This window comes from Dermacentor andersoni, chromosome 6 (assembly GCF_023375885.2).
Source record: "Dermacentor andersoni chromosome 6, qqDerAnde1_hic_scaffold, whole genome shotgun sequence".
Lineage (NCBI taxonomy): Eukaryota > Metazoa > Arthropoda > Arachnida > Ixodida > Ixodidae > Dermacentor > Dermacentor andersoni.
This window is the reverse complement of record NC_092819.1, coordinates 80906930-80920139: the sequence shown is the minus strand read 5'-3', so window position 1 is coordinate 80920139 and position 13210 is coordinate 80906930. Positions and strand designations below refer to the sequence as shown.

Below are 13210 nucleotides of genomic sequence, written 5' to 3'. Positions count from 1 at the left end.
GCCAGCCATTTCTGGCATTTCACCTTCGTAGGAACACGGCTAGCCTAGGTCGGAACTCGAACCCGTGACATCCCACGCCCAGCATCGAAACGCGATTGGCAACGAGCCACCAGGGCGGGTCAATGCACGGATCGAGAACCGAAGTAGCGACTATCCGACTAACCGTTCGGTTGATCCGACTCTGGCGGCTCGTCGGCTTCGCGACCCATGAAGGCAGGCCCGACTGGAGGAGAGGTGCCGTCGTCGGACTCGCAGAACGACCCGCTTTGTCCGGTCACCGACGTGAGCCGTCGATACGCAAGTTGGCTGCCAGCGCCCGGTCGGCTAAGTATCGCGTGACGGAGGGATACCCAAACGCACTTGGAAATTCTTCACAGCACAAAAGATCCCAACAGTGGTGAGCAACGCCGAAGGAGATGGCTGGGAACGGACAGCTGTCCAGGATGCGTACACCACACAAGTCTTCCGCACCTAACTCGACAATGGTGACAACTGGTCGTCTTCAAAGTTGTTTTCTGCAGCTCACTAATGCCACGGAAGGTGCGAGCGACAGACACGAAACCCGAACTCCGCTTCACCGGCTGTGTTCCTTATACGCGCCCGATGTCCACCATAATCCGTCCACCAGACACCGAACAAGCGGCGGAAGGCCCTGGCTCCTTATAAAGCGCGCCGGCACGCCGCAAAATACGCACGCGACGTGGCGACACTTCTCTATATAGTATGTTGCGCCCACCAAGTCCCGCACCCGTCTTTTTCTCCGCCGCTAAGCGTGGAACCACACCCTTTCGGTACGTATAGCCTCGTTCTCCTTGCCCCCGGGAAAGATACAAATAAAGCTCCTCATTTTTTCTTTACTCTCGCTCTCTCCTCTTCCCTCCATCCCCAAATGGGAACCCGCTTGCCACGTCTCGTCGCCATGGCGACGACCCGACGCTCGCCCGTCTGGAGGTCGTCTGCCTAATAACCCCGACGTGCTACAAAGAATCGAAAGTCCCTCCTTTTCTTTCAGTGCGTTTTCTTTTTCGTTCCCTTTTACCTTTCCTTTCCTCGGTTTGTTCACTCGCGCAAAGCTCATTGATCCCACTGGACATTTTTTTTTCTGCGCACCATGCATTGCAGGGCAATGGTAGGTCGACCACGCCCATGTACATGTATTACCAGCGAGGCGACAAAGAGAGCGAGGCCTAACCGCGAAAGGGGTCAATGACTTGCTCAGCGACTCATCGTCCATGTGCCAATCTTCGCGCCGCGTCCCATTTCTAACAGGAGCCAATCTCCCGTACATTCTACACAGGTTCGCACCCTATAGATAACCTTGCAAGTCCGCGCTATGTGTAAACGGAGAAAAAGGCGACGCAAGAACGAGAGAACATGGCGTTTCCATCGAAGCTGAGCCGAGACAGCGATTGCCGGGTCATCGTCGTCGGGTGGCAGGTTTATAATAGGACAAGGCGTCACACGGTCATTGATGTCGCTGCTCGGTCACCAAGCCATACTGAGGCAAAATCTTGGCCGCATACTGTTTCTCACTTGACAAGATTGAATCGGAGCTATCTAGTCATTCTTTCTCGTGCAGCGCGAGGAAGACGAATAGCGTTAAGAAGGCCACCGATAGGATGCGCCATAACGTCAAACTAAAGTTTATTCAAGGCGAAAAGTACTATATAACCGCCTTCACAAACAAAGCTTTAAAGCAAAACAACCATAGGCGCGTCTTCGTCTTCCTTGCGCTGTTAGCCCAATGACTTATTCATGCAATGTTTCGTTCATGAAAATGAAATGAATGAAATTTGAAAAACACTCCTAACTTTCTGTTCATATTTCTTTGTCAAGTCCACTTCTACGAACAATTTCATGTTCCGAGTTTTCTATCGGCAACTGAACAAAGCGAGGCTGAATTTCAACTGTCCCGTCGCTCTCAAAAAGAAAATAAATAATTAAAAAAACGTGGTGCAATGTCTTTACACCACCTAAGTCATAGAATCTAAGAAATAGTAGAAACGGAATCCAAACAAAGGGAAATCGATCTATCTCCTTGTGCCGCCGAAAACGCCTGCATGTTGCTAGCGGCAAACGTCAACAAAAAAAAAAATGCTCCTGCCTACTGCAACTGTATTTTTTATTTTTGTTTTGAAAATACCAGAAGGATACCGGCAGGTGAACACAATACAATTTTCGCCGCAACTATCTCAGCATGCGCTTTTACGCAAAAGTGCGAGATATGCATGCAATTCGCGCTTCCATCAGCACATTAAACGATACGTAAAACCTACGCACACCTTGTTACACTTAACCAAGGGCCCTATAACGTAAAACTATTCCAATATGTTTCTATTCCAATCTCCTGACGTCAAATTTGCGTAACCGCCAACGCAAGCACCGGGCGGTCACCCGCAGGGTTGTCTGAACAGACCAATCAAACGCTCTCCTCGTTCATAGGAGGTCACTTTTGTTTGCTTGAAAAACGAATAACATTGCCTACACTGAGCGGCTTGTCGTATCTAATTGGCTGACAAGAGGCGAGGAGAACGCTCAAGTGGAGAGGGATTCGATGGGGCCGAGCCACTGCACTGAAAGTCGATAACCGAATGAAGAGGGTGGTGCCGGCGTCTACCATTGGTCGGCTTTCCCTTACTTTGCTTGCGGTGGCTGGTCGAAAATCGCGGCGGCATGCAACAGAAGCTCAAGAATGACGCTAAAACGGACCCTCAGCAAAGAACAGTTGGCAGAATGAGGGGGTAAACGTGCCGAAAGTGCTCGATAACGTTACAAGGCCACGCAAGAAGTTTTATTATACGCAGATACACCCATGCGCTCCGGCAGGTGCGAGTAGCCAGCGTCTGGGCGATCGGCGTCAGCCATCTTCTATTCCTTTCGGAACGGGGCAGCCTGCGGCTATTCCGAAGAAAATTCAGTTTTGTTCGGCATATTAATGCATCTTTATCGCGTACACGTCACTTTGACGCGGTGAGTTCTTGCGGTTTTGTGACGTCGCGTGACAGGCAGGTGAAGTGGGTGCAGCACGAAAACTTTTTACCAATAGCCGAGGGCTAATGGCGAAAAGGTGTCGAATCAGAAATAACTGTTTTTCTTTTTTCTGTCAAATCATGCATAATCAGTGTGTACACATCATATCAGATGGGGAGGTATCGCGGTTTTCGTGACGTCGCGTGACACACAGGTGAGGTGGGGGTCGTCGAAAAAAGTTTTTGACCAATTGTGGAGGGCTGATAGCAGAATTGGAATAGAAAAGTTTGGCATAGTTTTACGTTATAGCGCCCCAAGACCTCGGGCTACGATTGTAATCAAGGTGTGAACATGCAGGATGATGACACCATTTCTGCCGCTCTCCAATGCGCGCGATGCAAGTTTTCAAAACGCATCACTGTTTTAACAGTGCCTCCTCCCCCCTTTTCATTCACGTGCCGATATCCTTCCGGTATTCCCAAAACAGAAAAAAAAGGAAAAAAAGGAAGCACAGTTACAATAGGCAGAAGCATTTTCTGTCGACGTTTCCCAATAGCAACGTAGACGTGTCTGGCATTGGGAACGCGGCAGGCAGGGTTAAGCCAAGTTGAATGTGTGAGAAAGCCTGCTGACGAAACTTTGCATATCGATTGTTCTTCGCGTAGTATGCCCTGTGCCGTCATTGAGCTCGCAAGAACTTTTTGCACTCGGTCGTCTGCCGGCGCGCTCTGCCAGTTGTGTGCCCGTAAGAAAAAAACAGAAACAGTACAGATGTAGTCCCGAATATGGATGAACATAGAGCTGCTGTTACTGCCTCACACTTGTTTTCAAGTGAATAATGTGCTCGAACAAAGAATGTTGCTGGAGCTAAGAGAGAAGTTGTCGCCTTGTCGAAACGTTGGCTCCAGCGCCATTCTCTGTTCGAGCATCGTTATTCACTTCAAGCCTCCAGCTTTTTGAGAACTTCGGTCTTGTTCAAGGTACATGTCCCGAGTTTCTCTAAAGCTTCCATGTGTCACAGGGAGATAGGGAAAGACGAACAGCAAATTTGACAGGCGCACTGTGTATCCGCGCCTTTTTCTGAACCCGCGCACCTAGCTTAACCCGTATATCCAGCGGAATCGTTTTACACGCGGCACCACACTTGCGATGTCAGCGATCTGGAATTGATTAGGAGAACGAGTGGAAACACGCTGACGCGCCTAAAGTTCTTTTGTGTGCGTGCGTGCCGTTGTGCGTGTGCGTGTGCGTGTGTGCGTGTGCGTGTGCGTGTGTGTGTGTGTGTGTGTGTGTGTGTGTGTGTGTGTGTGTGTGTGTGTGTGTGTGTGTGTGTGTGTGTGTGTGTGTGTGTCAGGGCCGGTCCAGCGTCAACAGGTAAGAGAACGGTAGCGTTAGCTGAAGTATACGCTAGTTGTTCCCTATTTTACCGAGGCATGAGAAAAGACCTTTCATAACGTCATTTTCTAAACTGTACTGATCATAACAGATGCGGCGTCGCTCATGGTTCAACAATAGTCACAACAATAGGGCTAAAGATTAGCTAGGATAAATGGTTGCTGCTTTACTGTCTGTCCCAGCTAACGTTAGCGGAGCTGTACAACGCGAAAAAAAATATTTAGAAGCTTGGTGCAAGGCACATTTATAAGATCTGCCGCGTTCGGTCGTCAGACGTCTGACCGCCGAACACCGTAAGTCTTAACCACTTCTCGCACCGTGTTTCCTTAAATTTATATTTTTTTTTTAAGTTGAACTGGTCGTCTAAAGTTCGCTTGGACACCCTATGTACTATAGCGCGCTAATAAGTGCCTTAATTATACGATGCTGACGCGCACACTCTTGCATACAGTCTGGACCGATTGAAACGCTACAATATAAGCCCGGATGTCTTGATACACGCCCCGTAGCATCTTGGCGCGCTAACAATACTGCTGCTTACGTCTAGTTACGAGCCAAATGTGCGCGGGTAAGCGTGTGATTCACATGTTCTTAACTGTCTACAGAAGCGCGCAAGCTTCTCCACACAAGAAGCGTGCCGGATTCCACGTGGCGAATACATTATCACGTTTTCGTCGTTCACGACTGTACATTCGCAAAACTCGTACTCTACATAGCTTTAAAATGTGTACTGTCGATCGCTATATTTTCCAGGAGGAAGTGCCCGCAGTCGGACAAGGCAGAAAGCCATGCCGCCGAGCTATGATCATTGGCACTGATCTAGATTACGAGTATACAGGTCTAAGAGAAGCCCAGGTGGCGCTGTTGTACACTGCTGGAAGAGTCGAGTAACAACAGTTGGCTGCACTGCTGTTCTGTTGCTGTCTCTTTCATTTTTGTCCGGTATGATAGCGAACGCTTTAGCTTGCGGACTTTCGTGCCATCAAGGGGATAGGTTTTCCTACAAAATTTACTAGCGGGAATTATGGCGCTAGTCTCGACGGGAACTGCAAGTACGATGGTTAAATCCGCACAACAATGATGGTTAACACATAGATTCGTCTACGCTTCGTCCTTCTGAGTTCAATTGGTTTTGTGACTTCGCAAGTTGATCACATTCAACAACATGTTGCGTTACAAATGTCACAATTCGCAATGATTACGCTCGCACGCAGGGACCAATTGCCTTGTTGCGTTTAAAAGGCTGTGAGCGCTGGAAAATTTAGCGCAATAAATTAAATAAAAAGAACTTTTGAAGCTACAAGGGCGAAAATGACACAAGCACATGTACTAGCCATTATACTTACGGTAGCTGAACGAACGCAGCGCCAGAGTTCCCCCTGGTAGTCTCGTAGGTAACACTATGGGACGATGTACCTAATGTGAATAGATCACTGTGACGAGCAACAACAGTAGGCACCTAGGGGCAAGCAGCGTTCTTCCGTGCCTCTGCAACTTTGCCATTTGGTTTTCGTTAGGAGCAGCTCGGTCAGTGAGTATACGCACCGGCGCGGAAGATCTCGCCGCAGCCATCGCAGCGGGTCGCGAATGCGGCGTCGTAGCAGGCGGCGCAGTAGACCTTCTCGGCCTTGGAGCCGAACGGCTTGTCCACCAGCGACACTCGGCATTTGCTGCACAGGAAGCACGCCTCGTGCCAGTGCTTCTCCTTGTAGGACAGGTCCTGCGCGACGAAGAGAAGGACACGGAATCGAAGGGGGGCGGTGAGAGCCACGCCCGACAACAATATGTATGTCACACCGCGAACGCAGGAACCCGCCTTGTGCCCCGAACGACACAATGCGCCATGGCAAATACGAACCTGTTATGGAATCTTCCATGGAAACCATTCTTACGGAAACTATTCAGCAGTATGCTGTAGCAATTGTGTGCGATTAGGATAGGAAGCTTCAACATGGTCATCTTAGACTAGAGAGATTAGTTTTTTTTTTTTTTTTTCTCGAATGCCCATAAACTTCGTCATACTTTATGAGTCGCCAACAAGACTACAATAATGCCTGGATTCTTTTGCGCAATTTGTACTGCGCCAGGGTAGCGTATATTATTATTATTTGTTTTGGACACATATACACAGTTATAAGGAAAGGGAAAGCGAGGAGCAGGCTGGCAACTGCCCCCGGAAGGGGCACGACGCCTGCCTACTCTTCTGAAGGGAGGTGACAGCAACACAGAAATGGAAGATAGGAAGGAGGGGAGGAAAAAGGAAAGAGGAAAGGAGAGCAACAGGACAAATCTAAAGACCAAAGTAGAACACTGCGACAGGTCAAATCTAAAGACTAAAGTATATCATATGGTGGTAAGTCGCGCACCGAAGCTGCTATTTTATCTCCTATACGGAGGCAACATGGTTTCGTAAAAAGAGCACTTCTCGCGGCCTCGCTCTTTGGAGCACTCAAGCCCCAGCTGTGCTACAAGACCTCTACGAAATCTCCCAGAAAGTGCTTAGGAAAGATTCACCGGGCTGCACGCTTCTTGAAGAGTTATTGATGAGAAAGCGTCAAACGGTCCATCGAGCGAAAAACCGGTGTCCTTCGGTTGTAGCAGTGAAGCCGCACCTAAATTCGCATTGCCATTGGCAGTGATGCCATGTCGCGAGCGCGCCTCGACGGAGTTCCCATTGGCTGCGACGCCATGTCACGAGCTGAGCCTTGACGGAGCAGAGCGAGCGGAAGGGAACACCTGCTGCCGCGATAGCGCGACACGTGTTGTTTGAGGGAAGAAGGCATCACCGCGACGCCACGTCCCCGTCGCTCTCCGCACGAGCACTCCTCGACGGAGCAGAGCCAACGCCTCCTATAACAAAATTTCCCGGTGTGACAAAGGCGGTTACTCGGGAGCATCTCTATTAGACTATGTGGCAGTCGGAAAAGGTAGCATGACGACATGGATCGAAGTGCAGAGGCTTTGTGCTGTCTAGGAGGCGCTTGCCGAGCGGGCGAAAGGAAACAGCTGTGTGTGTGTGTGTGTGCGTGTGCGTGTGCGCGTGTGTGTGTGTGTGCGTGTGCGTGTGTGTGTGCGTGTGCGTGCGTGTGTGTGTGTGTGTGTGTGTGTGTGTGTGTGTGTGTGTGTGTGTGTGTGTGTGTGTGTGTGTGTGTGTGTGTGTGCGTGTGTGTGTGTGTGTGTGTGTGTGTGTAAAAGCTGCATTAGCTCTCTGTCGAATTTACGGTCCTTAAATAACTGCGCGTAGTCTCCGGGCTTGTTTGTTCGTATAATGCCACCTCTAAGCACCTTGTCTCGTGTGGGATTTATGTCTGAACACAGCCTCAGCAGATGGCTAACATCTATTGGCTACAGACGGGTTCTACTCTGCACTTGCTACTTCATTTCAGCTGCATGGTAAATATAAAAACGCCGGCCTTCCTATCTTTGCTCTTCACTAAAGAGCCCGCGCAAGCTCGCTCAAGTTGAAAATAGACACAAAAACAAAACAAAATATCTGCCTGCAAAACAACACTTGTGCATAAACTCTGCGGTATTATGTAGCGAACTCAGCAAGGTGAAACGATTTGATATATCACCTTATTCCCAGCAGAGGAGGACAAATACTCCGGCAGTGATGTTTTTCTTCTTTTGAAGAATAATATAAAGGTAAACAGACCTCGGCGATTTCTTCGACTCTGAACTAATTTAACTGCAACATTAAAATTTCCTTAATGCGTAGATCACAATTATGTTTCGCTTGATTGATTGTCTTCTGCTTTGCGTGAACGGTAAAACCGCACACATTCACTAGCTGCTACAATAAAAGTTTCTCAACCTCTGTGGGTCGCTTTGGAGGCCCGGGATGGGAATTATCTACTTCGGAGGCCGCAACTTCGTTTACAGCGGATGTCACACACAAAATGATGCAGTTCCATCCACAAGATGTGCGCGAAGCAAATAACTGTTTTCCTCTATAATTGCACCTTAGATACGTAGATCCCAGTCGCAGCGGTTTTGGTGAAAATGCTACTTTTCTACACTTTACGGCCATGGTGAAGCTCGGCATGAAGGGGCCAGCCTGACGGCGACAAAAATATCGTCGACGACGACCGAATAACGGTGATGAAGATGGTTGTCCTCAGCCTAACGGAATGCATGGATGAAGAAAGAAAACCCAGCACCAAGCGTTCAACTGCTGTTGAAGCAATAAACACTCCCGTATAGGCAAAGACACCAAGTCAAAGGTGTAAGCACTCCGCGCACGTTCGAAATAAGTTAAACCGGAACGCGCACTATGCACAGCTGACACCGGAAACGCCATTTCCTCAAGAGGTAATGTTCCTAACGAGAAGCGCAGCCAGCACTGAAGCGCAAGCAAAGCAGCTTTGTAACACTCGCTCTATGGCTTCATGATGTATTCCAGTGAAAGCTGTGTTACATGCGTACTTTCGGTGATATGATTTGAATGAATGATTTGAAGGATGAGTTGAATAAATGCGGCGGAGCCCGTACATAGCTGGTTCCTAGGAATTTGATTCCGCGAGAAAGAAGGAAACAGTTTGCACGACTCCCCGAAATAGGAAATACTTCTTCCGTGTACTTACAGAGAGAAAAAAAACCTGCTCAAATGTGATCAGTTCATTAGAAAGCAGCACTTGGACATACAAGGGAAAGAAAAGCTCGGGAAGTTAGCAAACCGTCTTGACGAAAATGAGATTTCTCTTGCGAAAGCAAGTCGATGTATACTTAGACTGATCTCCTCATCGGCTCGGAACTTACGCCATAAGCTCGTTACGCAAGGGCCAGTTAGAATTTTCCGCTGTGAGCGCACGTATGCAAGCGAGGTTTCCGCCAACGTTTCCACGAAAAGATTCACACGTCACTGAGTTCGGATCAATACTGCTCCACTTGGCGGCGCAAATATTCCGTAGGTGTGACATGTTCCATTTCAATTTATTGCTTCACATGGTGGTTGCTTCACCACCACGCATATTGCTTCACATGGAACAGTATACTGCTCCTCCAAAAGGCATCCCATGACGTCATCAGGTGTCATCATCTCTTAGCGACGACGTCATCACGTAACATTGTGATGTCACGACGTCGTTATCGCGTAACGTAACGTTTGACATGCTGACGTCGTCAAGCCACCTTTCGTGTGGTGCCGTCATCAATCGACCTTTCGTATGATGGCATCATCGCGCGACGTTTGAAGTGATGTCGTAATCACGTTTCGTCGTTATGGTCAAACGCGACGTCACCACTTGGTCAAGTGGGTTTTGGTACCATAGGATGTTAATGCCGGATTTTTCGCTTCATGGACCTATAATTATATCGTATCTAAAAAGTGGCGGTTTTCCACGGCTTTACTGGATCTTCACTTCCACAAGGCTGGGTTGGTGAGTCACTTTGTCAATGCGTAAGCATTTCTATGCCTACCTAACGAGGAAACATGTCAGTCACTTGACACGAATCACTATAAAGGAAAATAATGTATAAAACATTGTTTCTTTGAAGGCTTTCTTGAAATATTTGGTAATGATGGAAAAAAACAAGAGAGAGAGAGAGAGAGAGAAAACAAGGGTAGGAAAGGCAGGGAGGTCAACCAGAACAGCATCCGGTTTGCTACCCTACACTGTGGGTGGGGGAAAGGGGAATAGAAAGAGGAAGAAAGGGAGAGAGGAAGCACTGAGTACGTGTGGGAGCGACACCATACACAAGGACACTATAAACGGTCTGTTAAGCCCGTGCACTTCAAGTACCGCACTAGTGCACGAATCGCTTTTCGAGTCAGTGACGGGTGTGGCCACGGTCCGAGTATATTTGACTCGGTGAAAGATCTCGAGTCCAGTCTGCGTAAAGTTGTCCGCAGAGAGAGGTGTTGGACATCGTAGCGAGGGCAGGTACACAATAGGTGCTCGATGGTCTCCTCGCACCCACAGGAGTCGCACATCGGGCTCTCGGCCATTCCCATACGGTAGGAGTATGCGTTCGTGAACGCCACTCCCAGCCACAAGCGACACAACAAGGTTGCTTCGCCGCGGGGAAGGCTAGATGGCAGTTGTAGCCGTAACGTGGGGTCCAGTTTACGTAATCTGCAATTGAAGCCACTTGTAATCCAGAGATCCTGGGACCACATGTAGACCCGACTTGCATTGTAGACATCAGGAAAATTCCGATACTGCGAAATTTAGTACCTAACACGTCACATCCGGACGCGGGATGTGCCTTCCGTTGGGGCGTTCCTTCACCGACCAAAATGCCACCGATCTTTGAGGGCTCACGCGCTTCACGTCGCACAAACACAGACATAAGCAGTCAGTGACTTGATAAGGATAAGGAGTGATGATTTGTTATACGGGCCTCATCACGGTTGACAGTATTTTGACGCAGATAGATCAGGTGATAACGAGCGATAAGGGGCTTATATTGATCGGATCAACTATGATAATGCTAATAAGCACTGATAACGGTTGATAAGGGTGGGATAAAGTCCGATAAGGTTGATAGGAACCGATTGGAGTTGAAAAGGGTTGGATTATGTCCAATACGGTTGGTAAGGTCAGGTAGGAATTGATATGGATCGGATCGATTGCGTTAAGTCTGATACCGATTGATAAGGGTTGATAAAGATGGGATCAAGTCCGATGATGGTTGATAAGGGTCGTATCTAATTCGATAAGCTTGATAACGATTTATTAGGACTGATCAGTTTTTTACTGATCGGATCGCGTTTCATAACATTGAGAATGACGCCGGGCTGCATGGAGGTGAGCAAGTGGCACAAGCTTACGCACACTTGGACAACTCCAAGAGGAGTTCTAGCGTGATTTTTTTTTTCAGTGTGATTGCAACAACGAGGTTTAAAAAAGATTTTTTTAAAACCTCCTTATATTGCAATTATCCGGACGCTCGCGATGCATTCGCGCCGTCACCGTCAGCGCCGCGGCTTTGTCACGGTCCTTAAACGCATGCGCGGCATGCGTGATTTGAAGGTTTCCAGAGGTGCACGGTGCGTTTTGGCTGCAAAAGAGACGAAGCCAAGTGAACCCAATGTAGCGCACCGCTCAATCGGATCTGTCGGAACGAGGATAAGCGTTCTGGCTATCGCCGCTGGCATAAGCGTTGTGCACACACACATCAACGTTCACGCTGAGCAGCTGTGCGCGTGCCACGCCGTGGCCTGCACGCAGGGGTCTGAGCGGTACCGACAGCAAACTGCAAGTTACAAACGCCACCGTTTCGTTTGGTCTCATCTAGTGCACCAACGAAGTGCGACGCCTGTGACACAGCTGGCGGTGCTCCTCATTGGGCGAGCGTTCTGAAACGCCTTCAGCGCTTTCAGAGCGTCAGCTTGGGACGACACTGCCTATTTTTTTTTCTTTATGCAACAGCGGCGGCGACAACAGCTGCAACAGCGGCGAGGAAATTGCCCTTGGTTCCTCCTCTCGCTTCAACGTGTACCAGGAGCACCAGGCGCGCGAGAAGACAGCGCTCACGAAGCCATGAGCTATCTCGGGTTGCCAACCTTTGCAGCCACCACAGATTACATCCAAAAGAAGACGCGCGCGGTCGTGCTCTACCACGCCATGCGCAGCTTTCCGGATTGCAAAAAAAGAATGTCGCAGTTTCACCCTCAAGGAAAAGCATCGATTGCGATAGCAAATTTATACACAGCTACACAAAGTAGGGAAAGTAGTTTTATTGACCGTTTAGATTGGTACCAATTCGCTTAATAACTAAATTACCAAGCATAATGACGTGCGCACAAGCGAACATGAATACATCTGACTCGATGACCACCCACACTCACTGTCAAAACGCTGGACTGAGAAAGCGCGGCAGCAGCAGCGAGCGCATTGGCCTTTGAGGCCACGTTCTTTCATGGGAACAAAGCGGCGAGAACACAGCACACACGAAGCTACCCGCACTCGGCACACTCTGTCCCCGCCGAAGAACGGTTTCAAGATAGGGTGCGCGCAGCCGCGGCATACGCAGCCACCCCCCATTTGGCGATATCGAAGAAAGCGAGAGGAGGAAAGCGGAGGAGGAGGTTGCATTGAAACCATGAGGCCAAAAGTGGAGGAGGAGGGTATGGCGAAAGCGTCACAAGAAAAGCGTAGTGTCGCGCAAGACGAGCTCTGCAGCGACGATCGCTACGAGATGGCGCCAGAGTCGCCAGACTTGTTTAAGCTTGCAGAATCAAAGTCCGATTTCCAAGCGAAGCCCCCCTGTTGCCTTCGGCCGTCACAGTAAGAATTTCAGTGACCTGAAGTTAAACCCCACACTTGAATATGTGACCCGCATACAGCGCTTTGTAACACTTTTCGAAGAAATGTTTCGCAAGGAATGTGTTTGGTAAACGCGCATTTGACTTCGCATACAGATTCGGCGTAGGTTTCTTCTCATTTTGCTAAATTTGGTCTCGGTCGCTTTCATACTTCTCCCAGAACAGCGTTTGTAATTTTGTAGCGCCACGGGATGAAACCTGCGCCGCTCGTAAAACGCGCTCCTAGCGATCCACAACGCTTGCATACGTACTTTATTACAAAGGCCGCGATGAACTCACACAATTTGAACAAAACATTGCCTGCACGTCATCCAATTCCGATTGTACACCAGAGGAAGCAGATTAGTAGACTTTTTTTAACAGATATTGGCATGGCTATTCCAAAGTGGACATTTACAAGATTTTTAACACTGAGCTGCACTGAGTACATCAGAGGCCACGTACAAAGCCCGCCAAGCACATGGCATCTCGAAATGCATAGAATAACTTTTCTTTAATTTTTGTCCCTGTAAGGACTGTGGATGCCTGGAATAAGCCGTCAAAATTATGTCGACATGCATAATATTTTAACAAAAT

The 13210-nt window shown here is 48.7% G+C and overlaps 1 protein-coding gene across 2 annotated transcripts in view; it reads right to left on the bottom strand.

Moving 5' to 3' along the window:
- Window positions 1-13210, bottom strand: part of Lmpt (four and a half LIM domains protein limpet) — a 423205-nt gene that overhangs the window by 9790 nt on the left and 400205 nt on the right. For both annotated transcript variants that reach the window (XM_050171203.3, XM_050171202.3), the window contains exon 7: window positions 5911-6085. In XM_050171203.3, the coding sequence (XP_050027160.2) occupies window positions 5911-6085 (175 nt within the window). The remainder of the gene's footprint in view (window positions 1-5910; window positions 6086-13210) is intronic.